The sequence below is a fragment of the Podarcis cretensis genome (genome assembly GCF_951804945.1).
Source record: "Podarcis cretensis genome assembly, chromosome: 10".
Taxonomy (NCBI): Eukaryota; Metazoa; Chordata; class Lepidosauria; order Squamata; family Lacertidae; genus Podarcis; species Podarcis cretensis.
Genome location: NC_137179.1, coordinates 58,943,590 through 58,970,904, shown reverse-complemented (window position 1 = coordinate 58,970,904; position 27,315 = coordinate 58,943,590). Strand labels below are relative to the sequence as shown.

At 43.1% G+C, this 27,315-nt stretch overlaps 2 protein-coding genes across 6 annotated transcripts; one reads left to right on the top strand and one right to left on the bottom strand.

Annotated features, from left to right (window-relative positions):
• Nucleotides 1-122: 122 nt before the first annotated feature.
• On the bottom strand, nt 123-16,069 carry LOC307225909 (hyaluronidase-like). 4 transcript variants are annotated; one of them, XM_079994291.1, is made up of 5 exons: nt 15,887-16,069; nt 12,796-12,944; nt 9,186-10,135; nt 2,517-2,606; nt 123-501 (listed from the first exon to the last, which is right to left on the bottom strand). In XM_079994291.1, the coding sequence occupies exons 3-5, from the start codon at nt 10,122-10,124 to the stop codon at nt 151-153; spliced, it is 1,380 nt and encodes a 459-aa protein (XP_079850417.1). In that variant the 5' UTR covers nt 10,125-10,135; nt 12,796-12,944; nt 15,887-16,069; the 3' UTR covers nt 123-150. The 4 variants fall into 4 exon arrangements, with proteins under 4 accessions (XP_079850417.1, XP_079850416.1, XP_079850414.1 ...); XM_079994290.1 differs by lacking the exon at nt 15,887-16,069 and having other exon boundaries at nt 12,796-13,197; XM_079994288.1 differs by lacking the exons at nt 12,796-12,944; nt 15,887-16,069 and adding an exon at nt 12,640-12,788.
• On the top strand, nt 15,874-27,315 carry LOC307225982 (uncharacterized protein). Of its 2 annotated transcripts, XM_079994463.1 has the most exons (4): nt 15,880-16,007; nt 17,641-17,687; nt 20,441-20,511; nt 27,086-27,315. In XM_079994463.1, the coding sequence occupies exons 1-4, from the start codon at nt 15,945-15,947 to the stop codon at nt 27,229-27,231; spliced, it is 327 nt and encodes a 108-aa protein (XP_079850589.1). In that variant the 5' UTR covers nt 15,880-15,944; the 3' UTR covers nt 27,232-27,315. The 2 variants fall into 2 exon arrangements, 1 of the variants encoding a protein (XP_079850589.1); XR_013843199.1 differs by lacking the exon at nt 20,441-20,511 and having other exon boundaries at nt 15,874-16,007.

The following is a 27,315-nucleotide window of genomic DNA, read 5'->3' as shown; positions in this document are numbered from 1 at the left end:
TTTTAGAGTAAATGGATTTATGAATATACTTGGTTTCTTGAGTAATTTGCTTTGTATTGGGGAATTCATCCGTCAATAAACGTCTGTCTGCTTTTGATTAAAATCTGACTAACACTCCACAGTAAGAGTTTGGTAATGAAATATTGAATATTAGACTGAATTAGGTTTGCACCGCTTTTTGTGGTGAGTAGGCAGTTCACAAAATAACCCCATCCACCCTTGGTAACATTGACAGATGAATTTCTCTTTCATGACCTCCATGTCCTCCTGCTTCAGATTTCCTTGTACAACAACTCTTCTCTCTGTTTCAGAGATATTGAGCCAAATCTTAAAACTGTCAGGAGACAAGTGAAGGTAGGCATCTGATTCACTGTTTTTACGAATGCATCTTCCATTCTTCTTACAGAGAACTTTGCTGCAGAGCTTGGCCGCAGAGGTCACATTCATGATGTAATGTCCCAAGAGACCATCGACGTACTTTTTCACAGTTAAACAGCTGTCCTAAAAGAAAACAAAGACAGAGCAATCCTATAGATGTCTTCTCAGAAATAAGTCACACTGAGTGCAATGGATCTTATTCCCAGGTAAGTGGAACTATAGGATTCCACCTCTAAGCAGTTGGCACTACAGTCAAACCTTGGTTCCCAAACGCTTCCGTTATCATACGTTTTGGCTCCCGAAAGCCGAAAACACAGAAGTAAGTGTTTCGGTTTTGGAACTTGAACATTGACATAGCTTCCACTGAGTGCAAGAAGCTCTTGCAACCAATGAGAAGCCGTGCCTCAGTTTTCAAATGTTTCAAAAGTCAAACGGGCTTCCAGAACAGATTTCGTTCAAGAACCAAGGTACCACTGTATTGTCTAAATGACTAGCGCAGATATTTGTTCAAGGGGATGTGAAATGGACTCAGTCATGAGTGACTATGAAAGTTCTTTGAATTGCAAAAATCTCAGCTTTGTTTGTTTATTCCTAAATTTCTGGAGTACAGAGGACAATGACAAAATGTGTGGGTAAGGAAAGTGTTTGGTCTGACTTTTGCTAATCCCAGTACCAAGTTCTCCCCATCCTCCCGTCTCTTATAGGCAAGTAGTAACTTCCTCTTTGCTTCCCCATTCAAAGTCTGGCATAAATAGGTTTGGTAGATCACAGATCTTTGAAGCCAAAATTGCACATGCACAAAATGAGTACATTCATTAAAATATCTCTATTTACTCGCTACAGAAAAATTAAAATTTGGGTTTGAGTTCTTCAGCACAAAATGTTGCACAGCCCGTGCATTCTACATTTGACACCCCAAGTGTTGCTATAGGCTGGATCTAGACACATCAGGAAAGCGTTTCAGGAAAACGTGTTGTAAACCTCAAAGTGGGAAATCACATTGGCAAAAGACGGAACTCTACAGCGCTACCTGGCGTCACAGTGTTATAACACATATAAAACACTTTTTCTTTACTAATGTAGCTGAGCCTGTATTCTTCCAAATGCATGCGCACAACAACCACATGCAAATCTCTAGGTTTACCTCTCACTCAGATGAGCCACCGAGCTTGTCCTGTTCAGATGTATTCTAAATTTGATGTCTGTGTGCCTTACCCTCTTACAGAAGAATGGCTGATAAAATTATTGGACTTAGATGGCTAAACCAACATGCTTAATTAGAGGAAAAACCATTAATAACATTTGTTAAGGATTGGACTTTTGCATAAAAGAGAAAATGAACTTGTAATATCTGGATTTGAAGGTTGAAAAACATACTAGCTTATAAAAGATAGAATGGTTGCGTTCTAAAGAATGAATGTTATATGTAGCTGCAGAGAGCAGAAATCCTTTTATTCTACTCTTTCTTTAGTTTTTTTTCTTTCTTTTCCTTTTTTTCTTTCTCCTTTAGATTTCTCATTGTCTTGTATTTTCTTTGCTCTTTTTTAGGTCAATTAGTCATTTTATTTCAGTATATTATAAAAAGATACTTTGTAATGGGTACGTATTTCTGTATATCTTTGGATCAGTACCAACAAATAAAATAAAATAAATATGATTTGGGGATTTGTATGAGCTACCAGGGGTCAGCAAACTTTTTCAGCAGGGGGCGGGTCCACTGTCCCTCAGACCTTGTGGGTGACCAGACTATATTTTGGAAGGGAAAAAAAAATGAATGAATTCCTAAGCCCCACAACTAACCCAGAGATGCATTTTAAATAAAAGCACACATTCTGCTCATGTAAAAATGCGTTGATTCCCGGACCATCCATGGGCCGGATTGAGAAGGCGATTGGGCTGGATCCGGCCTCCAGGCTTTAGTTTGCCTACCCATGAGCCATTGGAGATCTTTTTTCTGGGAAGGCCAATCTTGAAATGCATGTTGCCATTGCCAGATCTGTGGACCATAGAAACAGCAAGAACCTGCTATCTTTGCTGCCATCTTTTGGGGATTGGGGGTATGTGTCGGAGGGGGGGGGGGGGGTGTCCCGAGAATTCCTGCAAAACTCAGCTCATTTTCTTAACCCAAATTCACTTACATTAGAACTGGCATACTGCATGCTTCCCCACAGGACAACTCCTGCTGCCCCCAAGGCTGCACTCTCACCAATAGTGTTCACCAAGTCTTCCTGAAAAGTAAGCCACGGATACGGATAATATAATAGGGTTGCCATATTTTGATGAGCAAAAAAGAGGATGCTGTGACAGCTCTCATTCTAAATACCCCTATGACATGTAGGCTATAGAAGCTGTGATATATTGCTGAGAGGGTCAGGAGAAGAGAAGAGGAAAGCAAGTCTTCAGCCACCCGTTATGTCTACGTCTCATCCAGAACGTATAGCCAGAGACATTTTGGCAAAGCCACTTCCGACATCAGGAGGAGGTGGTGTTGCGGCCTTCACACCCCCAACACGTGCGCAGAGGCTAGCTTCCAGCCCCCACGTGAACAGGGGAATCCTTAGGCTGCGTCATCCCCTGAGCCAGCCAATCAGCTGGCTCGGGGTGTGTGGCTTGCCTCATTTAAGGCAAGCGCAGCCCCGGGATCTTCCTCTTTGGGTCCTCTCAGTTGGTAAGGTTTTCCCAGCCGCCCGCCCTTTAAGGTTTCCCTTTTGACCTTGCTATGGACCTCGGTTGGTCGCCGTTAAGGGGCCTCGTAGGAATTTTTTCCACTTGGCAAATTGGCACCGGCCATTTGGTTTTTCGCCTACCTCGTAGCAAATCGTCACAACTCACTTGATTTTGGCGGTTAGGCATTGGTAGGGGTATTGTTATGTAGATCTGTTGGGGGGAGGAGCGCCATCACCTCCCCCAAATATTGAAGGGTAGTACGGTAAAGGATTCCGGGGGGCATGGCCTCGTCCAAAGCCTATGGAGGCCAGGGCCTAAAGTGCGCCCCCGAGCGGTGACCCCAGGGAAGTCCCTAGTTGGCTCCTCCTGCTGGTGTTAACCCTTCCCGGTCTTCAAGCAAGCAGGCTGAAGCTGGGTAGTCTGATAGGACCAGTGCCTAAGCCAATACCGCTCTTTAAAAGGTAAAGGTACCCCTGCCCGTACGGGCCAGTCTTGACAGACTCTGGGGTTGTGCGCCCATCTCACTTAAGAGGCCAGGGGCCAGCGCTGTCCGGAGACACTTCCGGGTCACGTGGCCAGCGTGACGAAGCTGCTCTGGCCAGAGCCAGAGCCAGAGCCGCACACGGAAACGCCGTTTACCTTCCCGCTGGTAAGCGGTCCCTATTTATCTACTTGCCCCGGAGGTGCTTTCGAACTGCTAGGTTGGCAGGCGCTGGGACCGAGCAGCGGGAGCGCACCCCGCCGCAGGGATTCGAACCGCCGACCTTTCGATCGGCAAGCCCTAGGCGCTGAGGCTTTAACCCACAGCGCCACCTGCGTCCCCCAATACCGCTCTTTACCTGTAACCAATAAAGTTGTGGTAGGCCATTAACCTTAAATATCTGTGTCATGTGTCTTTATTTCTACTGGTGGGAGGCAGGAACTCGCAACACAATTATTTATTTAAAAAATCCACCCGGACAGAAATTTCACCCCTGAAAAAGAGGACACATGGCAACCCTAATAGAGCATGATGCACAGTCAAAGCATTATTGCCCATTTTGTATCCACCCATTTTTTTCAGGCGGGGTTGGGGGGGTCACCTCTTGTGAAACAAGTTTGGATGGTTTTTGAAACACTACAATAATACTCTGAAGCTCCTGTTTGCCAGAGATCTCAGTGAGTCGAATGCACACATCACAGGCAATAATACCACTCTCGCACCACTATCAACTCTCTTTTTAAAAAATAAGCAAACACTGTCTGCAGTAAAAGCAATGGTGGCAGTTTCAAGAGACACCCAAATGACCAGGTTAGAGCACAGTAAACATATAACCTTAGAAGCAAAGTGAACCATCCATTAAACTCAAAAGTTCGGAATCCAGAAAGCTATACCCCCATCCCATGACAGCTATATAATTCAGCACTGATCCTGTGATATCCCATCCCTGTACCAACCCCGAATTACAGATGACATAAGTGTCCTGCTTTGAGAGGTTCTGTACACACCATACATTTAAAGTAGATTGCTGCCCTCAAAGAATCCTGGGAACTGTAAATTTATCTCCTAGGTAAAGGTAAAGGGACCCCTGACCATTAGGTCCAGTCGTGACCGACTCTGGGGTTGTGGTGCTCGTCTTGCTTTATTGGCCGAGGGAGCCGGTGTACAGCTTCTGGGTCATGTGGCCGGCATGACTAAGCCACTTCTGGCGAACCAGAGCAGCGCACAGAAACACCGTTTACCTTCCCGCCAGAGCGGTACCTATTTATCTACTTGCACTTTGACGTGCTTTCGAACTGCTAGGTTGGCAGGAGCTGGGACTGAGCAATGGAAGCTCACCCTGTCACGGGGATTCGAACCGCCAACCTTCTGATCGGCAAGTCCTAGGCTCAGTGGTTTAACCCACAGCGCCACCTGCATCCTAGTTTATCTCCTACAGAGCTCCAATTTCTACCACCCTTATAATAAACTACAGTTCCCCAGATTTTTCAGAGGAAGTTGCGTGCTTTAAGCGTATGGTTTGTACACAGCTTGAATACAGAACTGAAATGTAGGGAATTTTGTATCCACCAGAACTGCCTTGAATGTATACAAGTGATAGAAAATTTAGACAACATAACCCTGATCACTTGCTCTACCTGCCTCCTCCTACATGTTGACAGAGAGGAAGGGGCTCTGCATGCTAACTTTACCCCCCAACACCTCCATCAGCTTCAGTGTCAAACCTATGTGGGATGTCTGAAGTGGAAATCTCTGCATAATCGGGTGAACATACTCCCAGAAGCAGCATTGGAAACCCAGGTGGATGCAGCAAAAGCTATTGCCATCTATGGCTGGTTTGCCAACTGAAATCCTTCCTGGAGTTGCCTAGCCATGATGGTCTAAACCCTAGTGATCCACGCGACGGTCACCTCCAGGCTTGACTACTGTAATTCACTCTACGTGGGGCTACCCTTGAAGCTGTCCCAGAAACTCCAGTGGGTGCAGAATGCTGCAGTGAGGCTCCTCACGGGGTCTTTGCCATGGGAGCATATTCACCCAGTGCTTTTCCAGCTGTACTGGCTTCTGGTGGAGTACAGGGTCAGATTTAAGGTGCTGCTTTTGACCTTTAAAGCCCTTCACAGCCTAGGACCCTCATACCTACGGGACCGCCTCTCCCGGTATGCCCCATGGAGAGCATCAAGGTCCATAAATAGCAACACCCTAGTGGTCCCGGGCCCTAAGAAAGTTAGATTAGCTTCAACCAGAGCCAGGGCCTTTTCAACACTGGCTCCGACCTGGTGGAACGCTCTGCCTCATGAGACCAGGATCTGATTTCTTTCCGCAGGGCCTGTAAGACAGAGTTGTTCCACCTGGCCTTTGGCTTGGAGCCAATTTGATTCCCTCCCCCTCTTTCTTTTTTCTTTTTTCTTTTTCCTTTCTCCTCCTGTGATGAGGCTGCATGTTAATATTTTAAAGTTTCAATATTTTAATGTTGTATTTTAATCTTGTTTTTAAGTTGTATTCATTCAACTTGTTTTTATTATTGCTTGTTAGCCGCCCTGAGCCCAGCCTTGGCTGGGGAGGGCAGGGTATAAATAAAAATTATTATTATTAATAGTAGTAGTAGTAACTTCTTTACTTCCTAGAATTGTCGTACCTTGGTTCTCGAACGGAATCCGTTCCAGAAGTCCGCTCAAATTCCAAAAATGTTCTAAAACCAAGGTGTGGCTTCCGATTGGCTGCAGGAGCTTCCTGCACTCAATCAGAAGCCGCAGAAGCTGCATCGGACATTCGGTTTCCGAAAAACGTTTGCAACCCGGAACACTCACATTTGGAAGCCAAAATGTTTGAGTCGCTAGGCGTTCGAAAAGCAAGGTACAACTGTAACGTGCTTTACATAAGGCTGCTCTTGAAGATGGTCTGGAAACTACATGTTCTGCAGGTTCTGCGTGACAGTGAAAATGGAAATATATATTGCCAGTTCTTTAAAAAAAAAAAAACTGCTGGGAAGGGGAAAGCTTGTTTTTCCAAATTTTCATTGCCACATGAAAATGTTTCTGTGCTGTCGAGCATCTGTGGAGGGATGAGATCTGTACTGTTTGCAATCTTTGTATATTTGATTTTAGACTTTTTATGGTTTTAGTATTTTTTATTTCATTAACTGTTGTGCACTCCCCAAGATGAGACATAGCCTGGAAACATTTTAATAAAAATATGTTTTTAATTCTTTGCTTTCAATCGTCCTTACGTGCACATTTATGATGAATATTTTCTTTCTGCATTGGTTAATGAGCTATTTTTATATTGTATTGTATTTTATGGTGCTGATTACTAATTACTGCTGAGTTTCAGTACTACGCTGGATCAGTGGTGTGCTTTTCTGTTTATTTGTTTGTTTTATCTGGTCTTGTCATTTTAACTGCTTCTGGCAATTTCACTCTGGCCTTTGTAATTCAGCAGGTGACCACAGTCAACCTGTGATGTTTCTTTGACCGGAGAGAGCAAATAAAGCTGATGTATTATACACTGCATTTATCTGGATGCAGTTTCTGAGGCCTTGTTCTCACTGAGGTGATAGAAATCACACACCGTTCTCCCCTCACATTCTCATACACCTCACACCAGCCTCCGTTTGTTGCCGGCCCTGTATTATTCCTCACACCGGCCAACACAGAAAATAGACTGTGAAAATGCAGCACTATACATTACTTTACAAAGAATGCACATGATTGTATAAAAATAGTTCAATCAATCACTGCATAATTATTCTGGTTACAGTGGTACCTCGGGTTTCAAACGCTTCGGGTTACAAACACTTTGGGTTACAAACTCCGCTAACCCGGAAGTAGTACCTTGGGTTGCAAACTTTGCCCCAGGACAAGAACGGAAATCGCATGCCGGCGGCGCAGTGGCAGTGGCAGTGGCTAACGAAAGCACGCCTCAGGTTAAGAACGGTTTAGGGTTAAGAATGGACCTCCGGAACGAATTAAGTTCATAACCCGAGGTACCACTGTATTTTAGATCAGTGCTTTTACATGAGACATTTAACAGTTTGCCAGTCAAGCTGAGGTATATACATAAGCACCTTCCCATGGGGCACAGGTAACTTTAGTGAATTTTTGAGAGGAATGGGATTAACATGCCTGCCAGCCACAGTTCCCTGACGTTACACGTACCGTCAAGAACCCAGGTTCAGTCAGGATTCCCAACAGCATGAAGATGTACCCACATAAAACCCCATCCTCACAGATGCCAAATGCAAAAACTTTGAGGCATGGTCACCAGTGAGTGCTTTGACAGGTGAGTCCCACTCCCCTCTCAATGAAGCCTTGGGGATAGGCTTAATATGCATTTCCCTAAAACGAGGATGGGAAACTTATATGTTGTTGGACTCCAGTTCCCATCAAGTCCAGTCCATGTGGCCAATGGTCAGGAACGATGGGAGTTGCAGGTATCTGTTGGGAATGGAAAGAAGCAGAAGGCGCATTTCATCATATGTGGTGGTCATGCAGAATAGTTAAGGAGTACAGTCGTACCTTGAAAGTCGAACGAAATCCGTTCCGGAAGTCCGTTCAACTTCCAAAACATTCAGAAACCAAAACATGGCTTCTGATTGGCTGCAGGAAGCTCCTGCAGCCAATCGGAAGCCCCGCCGGACATTCAGCTTCCAAAAATAGTTCGCAAACCGAACTATTGTGGTGTTCGGGAGCCGAAACATTCAAGAACTAAGCTGTTCGAAAACCAAGGTATGACTGTATTGGGAAATGATTTATAATGAAATGAAAAAATTGTTTAAAAGAACATTCCCCCCCAAAACAACAACAACAACAACAACAAGAACCCAGAGGCATTTCTTTTGGGTATGGTACAGACAGGGGGCAAAAAAAGCTATTTCTGTATGCAATAACAGCAGCTTGGATTATGTTAGCCCAGAAATAGAAGGTGGGAGAAGGTCCAGAGAAGGAGGAACAACTGAAAATGATGGAATGTGCAGAGCTAGCAGGCCTAACCAGCAAGGTAAGAGAACAATAAGAATGGGTGTATAAAGAGGAATGGAGAATATTTGTGGAGTATTTGGAAAACAACTGTAAGCAAGTGAAAATTGTAAATTCAACAGTATAATGTAGATTAAGATATAATGGAAAGGGGGAAACTAGATGGAGGAAATAGAATATGCAGTTAATTTTGGAAGTCTAAGGAACCATGGAATGAGAAGAAGGGAAGTCATTTGATGTATTGTATATTTAATTGTGGAAAATGTATACCTGAAAAATTAATAAATATTTTTTTTTAAAGCAAGGAATGATGGGAGTTGTATGTCTGGGAGAGCTACAGATTCCCTGCCATAAAGAAACATCTTTGAGGACCTCTAACTGCTAGGCCCTGGTTCCCATACCACCTTTGCAGTCTCTTTTATGCACATTGCTGCTCATGTGAATGTTTGGCATCACTAGTGTACCCTCAGATTTAAGAGAAGTCTGCAATCCACCTTCCATATCAGGGAGTCCTGGTTTCAAAGTACAGATTACTAGCAAAAACTGTCCTGCGATCTTCCATAAGTCCCTTTCTCTAACATTATGGTTTTCACCTCTGTACAATCCCGTCAATATGCAAGAATATCAGAAGGGGTAACACGTGTTGGTGGATCTGGGAGCTTATTAGATACCGGCCTCCTTACCTCCGTCAACTCATGGAATGTATAGGCATAATATGGCCTAGCATACACAAAAACAGGCAAAGCATAGTCCTTCCGAGCAATCGAAGCAATGCGCATTGCTTCTTTAACCCGATGGTGTACAAATTTCAAAGCGTTTGGGCTGCACTTCAGCATGTGTTCCAGGTATATGGAAGGGTAAAGGGCAGTGCTTTCTTTCCACAGCCAAAGTAGATTATCATTCCGGAACGATTCAATGTCTGGACATTTGCCTGTGTACTTGTCTGGGTGGTTCTTGTAATCATAATTGTAGCAGTCTGGGTAGAGATAGTAACCCCAGAGCCCATTTGGCCTCATATCTTCAGCTAGGAAAAGGGTACTGTTCATAAAACCCCTCCCTGCATTTTCAAAATCTTCCTTCGCAATTTTCTTGATCTTGTTCTCAGGCCACTGAGGATGCTGCTTTCTGACAAGTTCAAGAGACTTATTTCTGTAAATGGCTTTATGGCCCCAGTTTCTATCCCACTGGGGTCTCCAGTTTTCCCAGTCGATGACCCCGAGTCCCTGGAATTTCTTCATGGCGATGGAATGCTCAATGTCAGCCTTGGCTTTGATGAGATGTTTGATGAGGCTCTCGTTTTGCGGCACCCCACCATTGATGGATTCGCCATTGTCTTCTACATGGGGATAGTACCCGAGATGAGTGTGATAGAATATTGTCACACTGGAGCCGCTCAAGGTCTCGTTTGGGTTTGTCAGGATGTCGAAAACGTTGAGGTCCAAATCGACCTTGTAGCGCCGCCGACACTGCTCAGTAGGTGCATTCCAAACTACTAGAAATGGTTTGTTAGGGAACAGTGGCGCTCTCGCCTGCATGATTTCACTTCCGTTGTCGACCATCAGCAACACCCACAGTGCTAGATATTCAATCCACAGGTGGCTCATAGTATGAGGTAACTTCATCAAAGGAAAAACTGAAAGAGATAAGAAAGAAACGGTAATGAACAGTGTCAACCAAGAGTCAGGAAGAACTTTGCCCCTCTAAGTGTTGGTGCTGGCCTTTAAAGCCCTAAACGGCCTCGGTCCTGTATACCTGAAGGAGCGTCTCCACCCCCATCGTTCAGCCAGGACACTGAGGTCCAGCTCCGAGGGCCTTCTGGCGGTTCCCTCATTGCGAGAAGTGAGGTTACAGGGAACCAGACAGAGGGCCTTCTCGGTAGTGGTGCCCGCCCTGTGGAACGCCCTTCCTTCAGATGTGAAGGAAATAAGCAGCTATCTTCTTTTTAAAAGACATCTGAAGGCAGCCCTGTTAAGGGAAGTTTTTAATATTTAATGCTGTATTGTTTTTAACACTTGATTGGAAGCCACCCAGAGTGGCTGGGGAAACTCAGCCAGATGGGTGAGGTATAAATAATAAATTATATTATATTATATTATATTATATTATATTATATTATAATTATCAGGTGGGAGAGGAGCCAACGCCTTGCCATCTGCTTTTATTCAATATTCACAGAGAGAGGCTTGGGAACGTGGCCCCTCAGAATAATGGCGTTGCTCTGAGTGAAACCCCACCCCATCCATCTCTCCCACTTCCTCATGAGTCATTGCTATGGGTGCTGGAAAGCAACTTCGGCCTTTGAGCTCTTTGCTCTACTACTTTCAAGGCCCGCAATGTTTTGAGAGAAGGGGGCGGGTCTGGAATGCTTTCTAAAGACACTGAGTCTGTCAGCTGTCACTCCACTAGTGCTTCTTCCTCCTCCTCTCCCATTATTTCCCAGCTTCCCCCCTCATCTGCCTCTGAGCTGTGACTTCCCTCAAACCCGTGTTGTAATTCTGAACTGTCTCCTCTTTAAGGGTCAGGCTGGGGAGGCAGTCTCCACCATTCCTCCTCTGCCCAGACGCTGACATGAATTGATCAATAGGTGTGGGGAACCTCTGGCCCTGCAGATGTTGCTAAACTACAACTCCCATCACCTCTGGCCATTGCCCATGCTCGATGAGGCTGAGGGGAGTTGTAGTTCAGCAACATCTGCAGGGCCAAAGGTTCACCATGCCTGAATTAAAAGTTGTAGACCTGGAAAAATATGTGCAGATTGATCCAATTGTCATTCCTATATAAACTTGAAGTTAGTGAAATTAACTAAGTGGTGCATACATTTGAGTAGGCATGCATAGGATTGTAGTGTCAGTCATGATTTGATCCCATTTAAATCAATGGAGCTTGGGTTAGTCATTACTAAAGTGTTCCATTGGTTTCTCTGGGATAAAGGCTGCAATCCCATATCCACTTTCCTCGGAGTAAGCCCCATTGAACTTGATGGAACTAAGTCTTAGAAGACATGCATAGGATTGCACTGTAATGTTCTTGCCTACTCAGATGTTATGCAAGTTGTGCGCTAACACAAACAATTCTATCAACACTACCATTCTACTTGCCTAATGTCTCTCCTCTCTTCTCCTCTTGTGCACAGGGCATATGTTGGCGGGAGAGAAAGCCCTGTTTCACAAGTAGGACTTGTGGTAGTTCTCAATAGTGCCCCTACTTAGTTGAATCCAGCCCTATATTCCCTTACTCTGAGGTAAATGTGTGCCTTTGTTTGTGCGAACCAGTATTTTCGCATTAATTTAATCAGTCATTTGATGAAAGTTCAATTCCAAAAACAGAATTGCAATAGAGTTCCCTGCAAGGTTTCCAAACCAATCTTGAATAACATCCTAAAAGCACATCATAAATGGATAAAATAACCGTCACTAATCAGCAAATCCCTCCTATGTTGGTTTGATTACTATAAAAACATTAAATAAAATATACATTTCCCCCTCCTACTGGTTCTTATTAGTTTATTATTATTATTACTAGCTGTTGAATGTATGTAATGCACAACATATTGACAACGTAGAAATTGTTCCAGCAAGTGTTTTACAAGATGAAATTTATCATACAGCAGCAATATCTCAATGCTAAACATTTCCTTTAGCTCATCATTTTGCAACTTTTTTTGATGTTACTGTCATGCCACCATAATGCCTATATTTGTCGTGCTGTGTTATGTGGGTAGAATAGTTCAAATCCCTTCATTCAAAGTGGGTCCATCAATGAATGGAAATTTTGTACAGTAACCTAGCCAGGAGTGGAGGAAGGGGTGTGTGGTAGGGCCGGGCCGCCCCGGGTGTCACCACTGAGGAGGGGGGTGACAAAATGCAGGGTGGCACTCACCGAGCCACGCATCTCTCCTGGGAGTGATGCGGTGGCTTGGACGCTCACAGGCTCCACGTTGCGCCAAATGTTCTGCCCGCCACCTCCCCCTCAGCTGTAGGGCGGCTGAGAGGGAGGAGGCAGGCAGACTCCTTGGAGGCCCCTTACTGGGAAATGACTTCCCCCATCATCTTCCCCCAGCCCCACTGAAGAGCCAAGCCATTTACACTACACTATTGCTTCTGACTCTGTTATATTTTTCATGGCCCGAACACTAACCCTGTATGTAGGCAGAGCAGGGACTGCCAAGGAGATAGATTATTTGCTCATCACTTCCTCTGATGCTCCCAACAGGTTTGGTGGTAACCATCCCTGGTCCTTCATTCCTCATCAGATCCTTCTGTGTACTGAAGTTCTGTTCCATTATAATCTCACCATTCTATTTCTCCTTGGTTTCCATGCCTGTTGACATCTTCCAAGAAACGAGAATTTAAGGGTGTTGGTAACGTATTTTTCCGAACCCTCAAACGCAAGAAGGAACCTGGCAGGGGATAATTCCTATAGTTAGGAATTTCACTAGGTACCTCTTAGATTCCACATTCCTATCATGCACATCCGTCAGCTCCCACAATACACTGTTTTAAGCTACCAGGCCTCTGCATCTCGGGCCAAGTAGCTGCCAAATTACTCTACAGTGATGGCACAGCACTGGATTGTGTGGCAACAGTGATAGCAGTGAAGGTGGCAACAACCACCCCCACCGTTTTACCCAGACATTGAGGTCCAGCACCGAGGGCCTTCTAGCGGTTCCCTCACTGTGAGAAGCCAAGTTACAGGGAACCAGGCAGAGGGCCTTCTCGGTAGTGGCACCCACCCAGTGGAACGCCCTCCCACCAGATGTCAAAGAGAAAAATAACTACCAGACTTTTAGAAGACATCTGAAGGCAGTCCTCTTTAGGGAAGCTTTTAACGTTTGATGCATTACTGTATTTTAATATTTTGTTGAAATCCACTCAGCGTGGCTGGGGAATTATTAATAATTAATTAATAATAAATAAATTATTATTATTATTATTATTATTATTATTATTATTAATATTATTATTATTACCAAAGCAGCTGGGGTAAAAGAGATGGAGCATGAGGTCAGTTTTATGAACAGTATGCCACATGGAAAGCTGAACATATGACCATTCCACACACAGTGTGCTCCCCTTTTCTACCACCCTCCCACATCTACACGATCCCCTCCATTGGATATTAGTGTTGGGAGGGGTGACCATGTTCATATGCTTGCTCCAGTGAGGCAGGTTGAAAGGCTGGTTCCTTGAACTTCAGCATGGTCTTCCCACATGCCCTAGTTCTCATGTCGCACCTGTCCATGGGCTCCATTCGCACCCTGGTAGACTGCCTTATGGTGCTGAATATTCAGGTGGCCATATCAGGTTCTCCCCAACAGCCCAAAGCAGTTTCTCCACATCTGGAGGACCCTAGAAATGCTGAAAGTCCTTAAATCTGTCATTTTAGAATGGTTTTATGTGAATCGCCTGGTAGGCGTGGTGTGGGACCTGTTAGAGGGGATTGTGAACAGGCTGTTGCAGCTGCTATTGTTAGCTATCCAAGATTCTTCCTCCATCACCACTTTCTTTCTTTGTTTTTAAGCTCTCTTCCCCCACAACGGCAATGTTCCCCAAGCTAGCCTTGAGACCTTCCCTTGGGAAAACCATGGTCTCTACCATCTCCAAAGTTGTGAAGCCACCTGGGTGTGCCAATGAAACTGTCTGTTAATGAAGCTTCATGAGATTAGGCTATGAGTAGGCAACCTTTCTATTGCTTTTAATCGATCAGGATTTCCCACGGAAATTGACATCATTACGCCGACTCAAATCTTCACTGGAGGGCACAGTAAGTCTTTGGAAGATGCCATAAAATATTCCATATTCTGTTTCAATAATGACCGCTCCCGCGTTAAATGGGGAGCGTCCTTTGCGTGGACGCACGCAGCCCCTGGAGCTGGTGCGGCTCCATCAGCACAGGCTTGGCTTCGCCTTCCCCCAGGTGGGATACCTGGAGGTCTCTGCCTACCTCAATCAGTTGTCCAATCCCGTCTGGAGGAAGCGTTGCCAAGGAGACCAGGCCAGGTAGGGGAGGGATTACCTGCCCACACAATAGTGCAGTGATGACCCACGCCCCCTTCCTCTTTGCAGTGGCAATACCAGGGTTCCCCGTTAAAGGGGTTTCTCAGGGGAGGCTTTGACCGTACGCCGAGAGGTCGTCATTGCTCTCCCCTGCAATGGCGGCGTAATGGGGGTGGCTATCTCTGCTTGAACATATGTTCTCCGGAGCCGGCCCATCCCCCCCACACACACACTGGATAACCCTGATGCTCCCTAGGTCCCCGGCTGGGGACTGGGGAGGGAGAACGCCCAATGCCTGAGCCAAGGTCTACCCACATCTGAAATATAATAAAGTTGTGGCCAATTGAATCCCATAGCACGTTGTCTTGAGTTGTTATTCCACATGGGGGGGGGGCAGGGTTTGAGGGACTCTGCCAGTCCACGCAATAATGAGAAATCGTATCGCTGAGATTTTTCCTACAGTTGTGATATGTAAAAAGCAGATTTTGAACCATGCGAAGCTGAATTTTAGGGAAATTAATAATCTGTGGTATCCAAATCCCATGATAAATAAATTGCTTATTATTGTGTACTGCTCAAAAAAGGGGCACTGGTGTCTTTCGTTACTTTTGCCGCTTCTTTTTCTTCTACGGCTATCTTGCATAGTTTTAATCCCAAACTCTGTAATGAGCATAGGCGCTAATGATTCAGTTTGCTACCTCATTATCAGCTTGGTACAGATTCTCCGACATTTCTCAGTCAATACCACATTGTCATGCTTAGTTAAACATCCAAAGGATGCACATCTCTCTCCTAGTCATAGGAGAGTCCCAAAAAGAAAAGCATGCAGAATTTTTTCTGCTCCATATTTTAAACACAAAAAGGTCCCCTGAAAATGAACGAGTTAAAGGTTTGTGTCCAAGCTTCCCGAAACCAATGGGAGCATTTCAAAGGGATCCTTGATTCACAAAATTAACTATAGTCAGCAAATTGATGTGGTCTGCCAAACAATACATCAACTTGCTTTATCTTCCCCTGTCAATTCCTCAGCAAATGATGAGAAAGATTTACTCGGTTTTACTCTCGCAAAGGGAATGGTTTAAATGTATTAAAGAATCGTTTCCTGTCCGTGAATGCTTATGCCATAATAAATGTCTTTAAGGTCCCACGTGACACTTGGCTGCGTTATTTGAAATGTTTCCTTCCTTCTGGAAACATGGAAATATTTTTTTCAAATACAGCACATAATTACGTGTATAAGTAACGTGGATATGAATTTATAGCTTATACACATTCCAATTAACAGTTAATTCATTCTATGAGTTGCCCAGACAATATCACCGGTATTATTAGCCTACTGCTATATTTGGTGTTTTATGCTGCAAATTTTGATTTGTTTTTACGGACACAGCTGGTATTCTCACTTTGTGGAGGATATCTAAGGCAGTCAGAAGCACCACATCCACGATGGTCAAAGGCAACACGAGAAATTTTTCAGTTTCCATTCCCCTCCTCTTCCAGGTCTCAGAGGTCAGTTACGGACACTACACTCGAGTGTCCTCAAAGTCCTGGAGCTGGAAATTGCAGGGGGAACATGTTCACAAATGCCGCTTTTTGAAAGGGTTTTATCAGCACTCATGTAGAGAAACAAAGAAACAACTCAGCCTGGAATAAAGCATCTCCAAAATGAGATTTTATTTAGCACACATTGATGGATACCTATTCTGTCCAGCAGTAGAGAAAAGTGAGGGATGTATCTCGCCCAAGAATACAGTGGTACCTCGGGTTAAGAATTTAATTCGTTCTGGAGGTCTGTTCTTAACCTGAAACTGTTCTTAACCTGAAGCATTACTTTAGCTAATGGGGCCTCCTGCTGCCGCTGCGCTACCACTGCACAATTTCTGTTCTCATCCTGAAGCAAAGTTCTTAACCCAAGGTAATATTTCTGGGTTAGTGGAGTCTTTAACCTGAAACGTATGTAACCTGAAGCGTATGTAACCTGAAGCATCTGTAACCCAAGGTACCACTGTATAGGGAACTAGAAAGATGTTGTTGTTTTAAATCACATCAAAATTAATTTATCCTTTAGAAAAACATTGTGGGAAGGGAAATCTGGGTCATTCAAACTCAGTATAAAGCAGTATAGTTTATGCGCATTTAAGGCATTATAACACAATGCCACATCAATATTCTGATGCCAACATATTTTTAAATAAAAGCAATGTTTTTTTAAAAAAAATACAGAAAGTGGAAGTTTTAAAACAACAGCAACCTTTGCATGGCCACAGATGAGAGAAATGATGTATCACACCTCACGTGATGTTACTGACACTAGCCAATAGGTGCCCCTGGCCTTACATACATGTCCTTAATCGTAGCAATGGGGCTAGCAAAGGGAAATTGGACTTTACTACCAATGCTTGAGGCATTAGCGGTTGGTGTGGTGGATTAGAGTTGAAGGAAGTCCCCTCCCAATGCAGATGTTGTGACAGCTTACCTGGACAGAGCAGGGAAAGGCAAGGACAGTGGTGAGGGCAGGGCTGCATGAGTGCGCCAGTAAGATTACCATATTGCCTCTCTCAATGCATCCGCACAGGTACAATCTCACTGCCACCCTGTCCCACCTCAACCCTGTCCAGGTAAATTCTGCCCCATCACACTGGCTGCTACTGCTTGGGCACAAAAGACCCTGCCCTTTTAGTGATACTTCCAAAATGTTCCTCAACCAATTTTTCACCCAGATTTTAGAGGTCCAAATTACCCAGGTTTGCCCATCTTCTGCAGCCGAACAACTGCATCAGGGATTATCTATTGTTTTGTTCTTTATTCCTAAATTGTGTACAGTGGTACCTTGGTTCTCAAACGCCTTGGTTCCCAAACACCGAAAACCCGGAAGTGTTCCAGTTTTCGAACGGTTTTCAGGAGCCGAACATCCGATGCGGCTGTCGGCTATTGTTTCCAGTACGCCTGCACCAATCAGAAGCTGCGCCTTGGTTTTTGAACATTTTGGAAGTCAAACAGACTTCCGGAACGGATTAAGCTTGGCACTTTTGTTTTTGCTATTTATTTTGCGTTTTTTTTTTTGAGGCTTTTTTGGTTAATTTGTTTTTGTGATGGTGTGGAACCCAGTTCAGCTACTGATTGATTGATTGTGTGACTACAGAAATGGATAAAAGTCCCCCATCTAAACAATGACTATCATCAGTGCAAGTAAGAAAAATAAAATAAAATTTTTATCATCTTTTTTAAAAAATTATCTGTCTTATTATATAGTACAGAGGGACATGGGTGGGGCTGTGGGTTAAACCACAGAGCCTAGGGCTTGCCGATCAGAAGGTCACGGTTCGAATCCCCGTGACGGGGTGAGCTCCCGTTGCTCGGTCCCTGCTCCTGCCAACCTAGCAGTTCGAAAGCACGTCAAAGTGCAAGTAGATAAATAGGTACCGCTCCGGCGGGAAGGTAAACGGCGTTTCCGTGCGCTGCTCTGGTTCGCCAGAAGCGGCTTAGTCATGCTGGCCACATGACCCAGAAGCTGTATGCCGGCTCTCTTGGCCAATAAAGCGAGATGAGCACCGCAACCCCAGAGTTGGCCATGACTGGACCTATGGTCAGGGGTCCCTTTACCTTTACCTTTTACATTGATTATTGCTTTCATTTTATGGATCAATGGTTTCATTAGATAGTAAATTTCATGTTAAATTACTGTTTTAGGGGTTGTTTTTAAAAGTCTGGAACGGATTAATCCGTTTTGCATTACTTTCTGTGGGAAAGCATGCCTTGGTTTTAGAACGCTTTTGTTTTGGAACGGACTTCCAGAATGGATTACGTTTGAGAGCCAAGGAACCACTGTACAGAGCTTTGTACCTAAGGAGCTTGCCATAGCTTTCAGTTCCTTCCTTCGTGTCTTCATCCAATTTGTATGTATGCATTAGGGGGGGAAACCGCAAAATGAATGATACCCAAAAAAATACATGCGCTACTACATCAAAATTCATTGAGTTGGTGTTTTAACAATGTGGCTGTCCACTTCTGTGCACTGATAAAACGCTAGAAAAAATGTAAATTTTAATGTGAATGTGTCCACAGTAGTATCAAGATTCTTCTCTGTGGCATTTCAATAATGTGCATGGATTAATGTGCACATCTGCAAAATACTGTATAAAAAGAAAGTGCATAAAATCATATAAATAAGGCATTGGGAAGCTATGACTTGCCACATATTGTTCCTCCAACTTCCACCAACCCCAGTCAGCATGGCCAATAATCAAGCATGATGGGAGTTGTAGTCCAGCAAAATCTAGATGACTACAGGTTCTCCATCCATGACATAAATGCATTTTGTATTGTTTCGTAAGTACATAAGAGCACATCAGTAACGCAGAGCTGAAAAAGATACAACAAACTGAAGAAACTGAGAGCTACCTTAAATGGCTGCATTTTCAATTATGAAATTAATTGTGGAAGTTTTCTGAGGTAAACTGGTGCCCAGGAGGAACAGAACACTGGGTATAATGGAATGGAATCAAACTTGGGGTTCCTTGGGCAAAATGGAGGCACAATAAAGGAACAGAATATGGTCACTCCTGATATCCTTAGTCCTTGGTGGTATAACCTGAAGAGAAGAGACCTTTATCCCCCTGAAAATAAAATCAGGAGAGGTGCACTTCATCTCACTAAAAAGCAAATATCATTTGAACCATTCAAGTTTTTACAACCTGCTTCTACAAGAATCTACAACCATTTAGCCTGGGTTTCAAGAAAATCACCCTATCTTACAGATGCTTCGTCAAAAGTAAGCCCCACTAAATTTTGTAGGTTCAACTCGCATTAGTTAGTGGGACAAAGAGCATATATTTATGGTTGAAGACATGAAGCACCATCTACGAAGAATATATATTTGCCAAGGCGCCAATACTTGGGATTACTGAAGAACACAATTCCCCATTCATTTCAGTGAGGTTTGTACCTGAGATGTTCACAGCGCATCTTGCCTGCTCATTTAAATGATCCTTTCCTTCATATTGTAAGTATTCAGGATCCAACCAACTAGTCATTTTGCTTTGTTGTTTAATGAATGACTTCCCTACCCTACCCCCATTTGAATCTAGATTTACAGCAAATTCTGATCTTTCCCTGAATATCTGATAAGTAGGAAGTTTCGACGGCTTTTTGAAATCAGTGCATGCTGTCTCATTTTTAAACCCGGGCCCAATTATTAATGCTTCAACCGTAATATTAAAAATCCTAGAAACATATATCTAAAATTCAAAATCTTTGAACATTATCAAATTAGATAAACCTAACCCTATGCCTCTAATTCAGAGCACTGTGGGGTATACTTATATCTTGAAATTTAAATTAGAAACAACTGGCATTATTTAGCATTGAAGTTTATGTCCAGTGAGGTTTCCTTCAATTTTTATAATCCACATTTTTTAATTTATTTGCAAACATTTCTATGCTACCAATATAAAAAAAAACATTTCATGGCACACACTTTTTTAAAAAAAATCCATATTATGAGATAAGGTATTAGACAAATCAGTAGAATCATATATTAGCAAAGCTGGGCTTGCAGTCAAATTGTAAGGCTGGGGGTGAAATTCTATTAATAAATAGGAGTTTTCAGGAGTTTAAAGCCATTAGCCTCTAAGCACACCCAAAAACCCTGTGCTGTTTATACATATTTATTGACGAAGACAGTGGTACTTACGTCTAGAGAGCCAATCAGGAGAAGAAAACTTGGCAGAACGACATACACTAGCTGCTGCATTTTATATTAAAGCCTCGTCGTCCTCCTATTGGGCATGCTGTTAACTAATGAGATACTAACACGATCTGGAGAGGATGGGGCAATTTCATCTACTAGGCCTTGAATAATTGCACAAAATGCAAGATTGTTCCGTTCCAATTAGCACGGTCCTTGTTGTTGTTGTTTTCAAATCCTGAACCGTATAATGAAGAAGAGAGCGCTGGAACACAGCAGATTGGCTAAAGAATGGAAATCAAAGTAACGTGTTTCCCACTTTCATAGGTAAGTTCAGCATCAACAGACACCAGAGGGGGTCTTGTTTCCTTCTTCCCTCCCACCTACACTAGTGGCCAAAATTGTGGAAACCTTTTGGAAAAAGTATTTATGAGGTTTGATGGCTCATAACACCACTTTTTGGGGGAGTAATAACACAAAGTGCAAGTAGATAAATAGGTACCACTCTGGCGGGAAGGTAAACGGCGTTTCCGTGCACTGCTCTGGTTCGCCAGAAGCAGCTTAGTCATGCTGGCCACATGACCCGCAAGCTGTACGCTGGCTCCCTTGGCCAATAAAGCGAGATGAGCGCCGCAACCCCAGATTCATCTGCGACTGGACCTAATGGTCAGGGGTCCCTTTACCTTTAGCTTTAACCATAAAATTATATATCAATGGAAAGAAAATTTAATGAAGAATGTAATGCAATAACCTTTATGAAGGATTATTTATTACGACAGCAGACTAAAGAAACTTGTTAGTCAGAAGCAACCCAGCAACAAAACCCAATTAACAGAGGCAATAATTCAATCTTGGTTTCACATTTATACAGCTGCAGAACTAAAAAACTTGGTTCACTCCTTGGGAAGGTGTCGTAAGGCCATCATTAAAGCTACAGGTTACCCAACTAAGTATTAACAGACATGGTGAGAATTTTTATATACAGTGGTACCTCGGGTTACATACACTTCAGGTTACATACGCTTCAGTTTACAGACTCTGCTAACCCAGAAATATTACCTCGGGTTAAGAACTTTGCTTCAGGATGAGAACAGAAATCGTGCTCTGGCAGCAGGAGGCCCCATTAGCTAAAGCTAATATGAACAGTTTCAGGTTAAGAACGGACCTCCAGAACAAATTAAGTACTTAACCTGAGGTACCACTATATGTCATTTTTTCTATGTGTTTCACGTTTCTTCTTTAGGACCATTGTTGTAATAAATAATCCTTCATCAAAATTATTGCATTACATTCTTCATTACAGTGGTGCCCTGCAAGACGAATGCCTCGCAAGACGAAAAACCCGCTAGACGAAAGGGTTTTCCGTTTTTCGAGGCGCTTCACAAGACGAATTTCCCTATGGGCTTGCTTCGCAAGACGAAAACGTCTTGCGAGTCTTGCGATTTTTTTCGCTTTTTTCTCCCGTTTTCTAAGCCGCTTAGCCGCTAAGCCGCTAATAGCGCTAATCCGCTAAGCCGCTAATAGGGTTGCTTCGCAAGACGAAAAAACCGCTAGACGAAGAGAATCGCGGAACGGATTCTTTTCATCTTGCGAGGCACCACTATAAATCATCTTTCCATTGATATGTAATTTGATGGTATTACTCCCCCAAAAAGTGGTGTTATGAGCCATCAGACCTCAGAAATACAGTTTTTCCAAAAGGTTTCCACAATTTTGTCCACTAGCGTAACAGCTGCTATCGACAGCCGTCGCCACGAAAGCAAACTGGCCTTCACAGTATGCCAAGGCCAGCACTGGCAGACACAGGGGCTGGGAGACGAGGAGAGAGGACTTACCATCCTTGCTGTTCTGCACCCATCTAGTCCAGCTTTCTCTTCTCATGGTGGCCAACCAGATGTCTATGGGGATCTCATGAGAAGGACCTGAGTGCAACAGCATTCTCCTCACTTGGGACTCCCAGTGATCAAGTGGTATTCAGAGGCACACTGTCTCCAACTGTGGAGGGAAAACAAGGCTAGTAGACACCAATACAGTCATACCTCGGAAGTCGAATGGAATCTGTTCCGGAAGTCCGTTCAAATTACAAAACATTTGGAAACCAAGGCACAGCTTCCGATTGGCTGCAGGAAGCTCCTGCAGCCAATCAGAAGCCGCAGAAGCCGTGTCAGACGTTCGGGTTCCAAAGAAAGTTCGCAAACCGGAACACTCACTTCTGGGTTTGCGGCGTTCGGGAGCCAAAACGTTGGCGCCTCACAAGGCATTCATGATTCAAGATACAACTGTAGTCTTATTCTCCATTACTTTATCTAGGAACTACAGTTCCCATGTGGCATTGTCCGAGCACATCAATGCCTAAGTGACATTATGGGAAATGAGCCTGCAGATGACCCCCATTTTAAAAAAATAATATCCAGTTTAGAACTCTAGCACGTTATTACATTTCCTTTCCATTTTTAGCTTGTTTTGAAAGTTTTATTTATCATACATGACACTTTTATTTTATGTATTCAATGGATAGGGTGGATCTACACACGGCGGGGCGCTATAAATAAGCCATAAATTAAATTGTTATAACAAAAGAAAAAAACGCTATGTAAAATCGCATAGAAAAGTTTTGTGCTCTACAGCGCCCTCCGGTGTTGCATGTTTATAACACCTTTAAAATGCTGTTTGGGGGCTCATGTAGCTGAGGCCATAGACCACCTGCTTTATTTCAAAATGGGTTGTAATTAAGAGGGCCAAAACTCTAAAGTATACATTAAAGCACAACACAGACCTACAAATAACGAATATCCAAACTAAAGAACTTTAAAAACACTGTAAATCCTGAGCAACACGAGGCAACAATTAACAGTTGGGAAATGCCTGGTCCAAAGAAAGAAGCATTTTTCATAAGTTTTTGAAACCCAGAAAGATCGTGGGATTGAGCAGAGAGGAACTGGAGGTCTCCATTCAAGGAAAGTGTACGGAATTAATGGACCTAACTTAGTAGTGTTTTCATTAATTTCAGTGAGTAAAACTTTGTACCAAGAATCATTCCACCCTTTTAAAAATACACCTGAATGATATTCCAGCTGCACAAAAACCAAAACAAACAAATGTACACATAAAACTAGAATGTGTAAAGAACTCTCTTGCCTAACTGCATCTCAGGTTAAGTTCTGGATTTTTAATATATTTTAATATATTTTTAATATATTTTAATATATTTTTAATATATTTTAATATATTTTTAATATATTTTAATATATTTTTAGATAAATGAATTAGCCAAGTTGCTGTTTCAAAATACTGTAACGTTCAAAAATATTATGTCAGGATGAGGAAGAAAGGGTAGAACGGTTGTCAGGGTCAAATGCCTGTTTTGTCCTTTATACATTGTTGTTCTTGTTACACTTGAAATGTTCTTTCTTACCTGAAAAAAAAATGACATAGAAACAATTATTTTAAAAATGAATAAATATGTCACCACCATTTTAATACTTCATTCACAAACCATGAAATGGGAGTGGCTTTGACATTTTTCAGGGCACAAACTTGGGGTAAAAGCTGAAATAATGATTCAAGGGTGCCTTAAGAATGCTCCTCTGGGACTCCACCTGCAGCTGCCATTTTTTCCCCAGAAGTCACTTGGGAATGGCATTCCATGAGCACATAGCATCATTCTCATGGGGTGTGTGTGTCTGTGTCTGTGTAAATGTGGGCCATGAGATGTTAAGAGATGGTCTGAGGGCACCTTTGAATGCCGGCACTCAACCCAAATTGGAAGTGGAAAGTTCCCACAGTTGAAAAAATATATACAGTGGTACCTCGGGTTACAGACGCTTCAGGTTACATATGCTTCAGGTTACAGACTCCACTAACCCAGAAATAGTACCTCGGGTTAAGAACTTTGGTTCAGGATGAGAACAAAAATCGTGCTCCGGCGGTGCGGCGGCAGCGGGAGGCCCCATTAGCTGGTGCTTCAGGTTAAGAACAGTTTCAGGTTAAGAACGGACCTCCGGAACGAATTAAGTACATAACCAGAGGTACTAATAAAGCTGTATTCAATGGATGAAAGTATATGGTGTTTGACATGATTGAGAATTGTGGATTCAGGGACATCAAAAAAGCATCAAAAATGAGATGTGGAAAATGTGGAAACAAGAAGAAGAGGCAGGACTGAGATGTGGCGATATGCTTCAGAGATCCAGACCGTGGGGAGCTCCGAAAAATTAATAATTATAATTTGGACTATAATTTGGTCTTTTTTATTTTAACTGGAGTATTTTGATTGGATATATTAATTGGATGTTTTTTATTGGAAAATCAATAAAAATGATTTTTAAAAAAAGGAAGTGGAAAGTTCCCCTAGAAATTTAGGACACCTAAGTCAAAACTATTTTACAGCTGCCATGCTCCATATTATTAAAAAAGGCTTGTGACTACTAAAGTAGCTTAAATAGATTCTAAATTGACAAAAACACCTAAATACACAAACATGTTTTGCTATGGAGTTAAACCATTAGAACCAGTAACTGTGGCATTGCAGTCAGATGGGTGGCATATACTACATCATCATCATCATCATTCAGACCCAGGGTCCAAATTTGGCACTCCAGTCCTCTCTGTCCAGCCCTCCCGACTCTCCCTAGGTCACACCCTTGCTGACTCAGCTGTGAGCCCTCAAGTGCTTTTGTCTGTATGTGATCATTCATCTTCTTTGGATAAGGGATGGAGAGATATGCCTGCATGTAGAAACATCTGGCTTTGCAGGGCCAGGATGCAACCCACAATACGAAGGTGCAGATTACATTCATTGCCCTGCTCACCTTTACCTCAGGCTCCACCCGGGTGGCGCTGTGGGTTAAACCACAGAGCCTAGGACTTGCCGATCAGAAGGTCGCGGTTTGAATCCCCGTGACGGGGTGAGCTCCCATTGCTCTGTCCCTGCTCCTGCCAACCTAGAGATCGAAAGTACGTCAAAGTGCAAGTAGATAAATAGGTACCGCTCTGGCGGGAAGGTAAACGGCGTTTCTGTGCGCTGCTCTGGTTCACCAGAAACAGCTTAGTCATGCTGGCCACATGACCCGGAAGCTGTACGCTGGCTCCCTCGGCCAATAATGTGAGATGAGCGCCACAACTCCAGAGTGGGCCACGACTGGACCTAATGGTCAGGGGTCCCTTTACCTTACCTTATGCTCATCATTGAAATGCGGCCCTCGTAAGATTTCCCATGGGGGAATGTGGCCCTCAGGCTGAAAAGGGGGTTCTCCACTCCTGCTTCGGAGAGCAATTTTCAGTTTGCAAAAACATTTGAAAGAGTACAGTCAATTCCAGTGTTTGGCCCCACATTTAGATGCGTAGCATGTGTTTGTTTTTTTCAGGAACACAACGAGGCAGTCGTCGTAGTTTAAATTTTAATTGTAGCTAAGCTAAATGAAGTGCACTGAGTCATTTAAACAATCATAGAATATGCAATTATATTTTCCACAACAGATAGGAATCCTGTCTTTTCCACATAGGAAAGGAATGTTGATTGGTGAGATTCCTGTTAAGACTGGGTTGACTGTTTTGACAGCGCGGCCAGATTAAAGTACACACAGCACTCTATATAGGCAATGTTCCTTGCAACAGAAAAGCTCAGGTGGATTAATAAAAGGGATCGTCTCAGGGATGAAACAGTTTCATACCTATCAGTCTATGGTCATGACCCATACATTATGCAATAGTATCAGTGGTTTCAAATTTCAGTGGTACCTCCCTATGCCCTTCTTTATTCAGTGTGAGGTAAACAGATAACATTATCAGAATGGAAAAATCTGTCCATTTTAGTCCTCTAAGTTTCTCATATTCCTCCAGTCTTAAATTCAGATCTCCACTATGTGCAATAAATAAATAAAAATCCCTCTGAAAATGAGCATTTTGGAGTGAATTTCTCCTAACAAACATATTTTGTTTGCAGTTTTGACTAGTATACCAAGCAATTTCCCTGAATATAATGCATTTCGGTATGTTATTTTTCACTGTGCATTTTTGTACACATTTTTGTAAAACTGCGTTACAAAATTCAGAGAAGTGCGAATTTCAATTCTCATATTCATTCAAGAAGTATACATCAGGTAGTTTCTCATTTAAATGCAAAAAAGAGAGAAAATCTTCTCCATCCTTATTTATGAATGATGTATCATACACATTATTCATAAACATTATATTCAGATGACAGAATTATCATGCCTATCCACCCTCATACTGATATCCGATTGCTGATAAGAACAAAATTATTCACTTCCCTAAATACCAAGGAGTGTCCTTTTGCTCTAACAATCTGCAGTGCCAAGTCAACCACAGGGAGGATTCCAAATAATACGAACCTGGTTGCAAAATATGATAAACATCAGTCTTGAAGAAAGTGAAGCGGCCCTGTTTAGGGAAGTTTTTAATGTGGTAGGCAGCCAGGAGTGCGGGGCAAACAGTGCCAGGAGTGCAGCAAAGAGGCACCCGCCCCATGCGTAGTCCCCCATTCTTTCCCCCAAAGCCGGGAAGGGAGAGAGTGAGGAAGGGGGAAAGCCACTACCAAGGCAGCGTGGCTCCCCACCCCCCGCCCAGTATGCAGCCAGGAGCAGCGAGGAATGGAGTAGCTTATATTTGGGTATTTTTTCTTTTTTTCTCTCCCCCCCCCCCCAATTTTAAAGGTGTGGCTTATATTCGGGTGCAGCTTATATTCGGGCCAATACGGTACCTGAAATTTGTTGGCAATCATTGTACATGTTGTGTTTTAATTGGGTGCAGATGACATCACTTAAATCTTGTTATTGTCTTTTGACGTTTTAAACAGGCTTAAAATAGTTTATAGCTCTCAAAATAGACCTTTCCAGAGAGGCTGGATTCATTAAGATGCCATTTTGCTTGTTTTTTTCAGACTATGCCTGCATTTTAAATCGAGGAAGTGGCACCATCTGCTGGATGATAATGAAAGCTTTGTTCCTCTTTTTGGAAAAAGCCAGTCATTGTACTTTTCTTCACCCATTTCTCGACTTCAAGGCGGTTGAGAGTTCAAAGAAATGAGAACCATTCAAACTTCAGCCTAAAAAAAACAATTGAAGTTTTATCTTAGGCTCTGATGTGTAGCAGCACAAAATTCATTGTATC

Bases quoted from the DNA above. Each gene is read 5' to 3' on its own strand.
- LOC307225909 (XM_079994288.1), bottom strand. From the start codon at position 12,784: ATGGAACAGAACTTCAGTACACAGAAGGATCTGATGAGGAATGAAGGA. The intron at 10,136-12,639 runs GTTAGTGTTCGG...TATCTCTTTCAG, and splicing joins CTGCTCTGCCTACATACAGG to TTTTTCCTTTGATGAAGTTA. The intron at 2,607-9,185 runs GTAAGGAGGCCG...CTTACTTTTCAG, and splicing joins CATTCCATGAGTTGACGGAG to GAAGACTTGGTGAACACTAT.
- LOC307225982 (XM_079994463.1), top strand. From the start codon at position 15,945: ATGGTCAAAGGCAACACGAGAAATTTTTCAGTTTCCATTCCCCTCCTC. The intron at 16,008-17,640 runs GTCAGTTACGGA...GTGTGACTACAG, and splicing joins TCCTCTTCCAGGTCTCAGAG to AAATGGATAAAAGTCCCCCA. The intron at 20,512-27,085 runs GTAAGTTCAGCA...TGTTTTTTTCAG, and splicing joins CGTGTTTCCCACTTTCATAG to ACTATGCCTGCATTTTAAAT.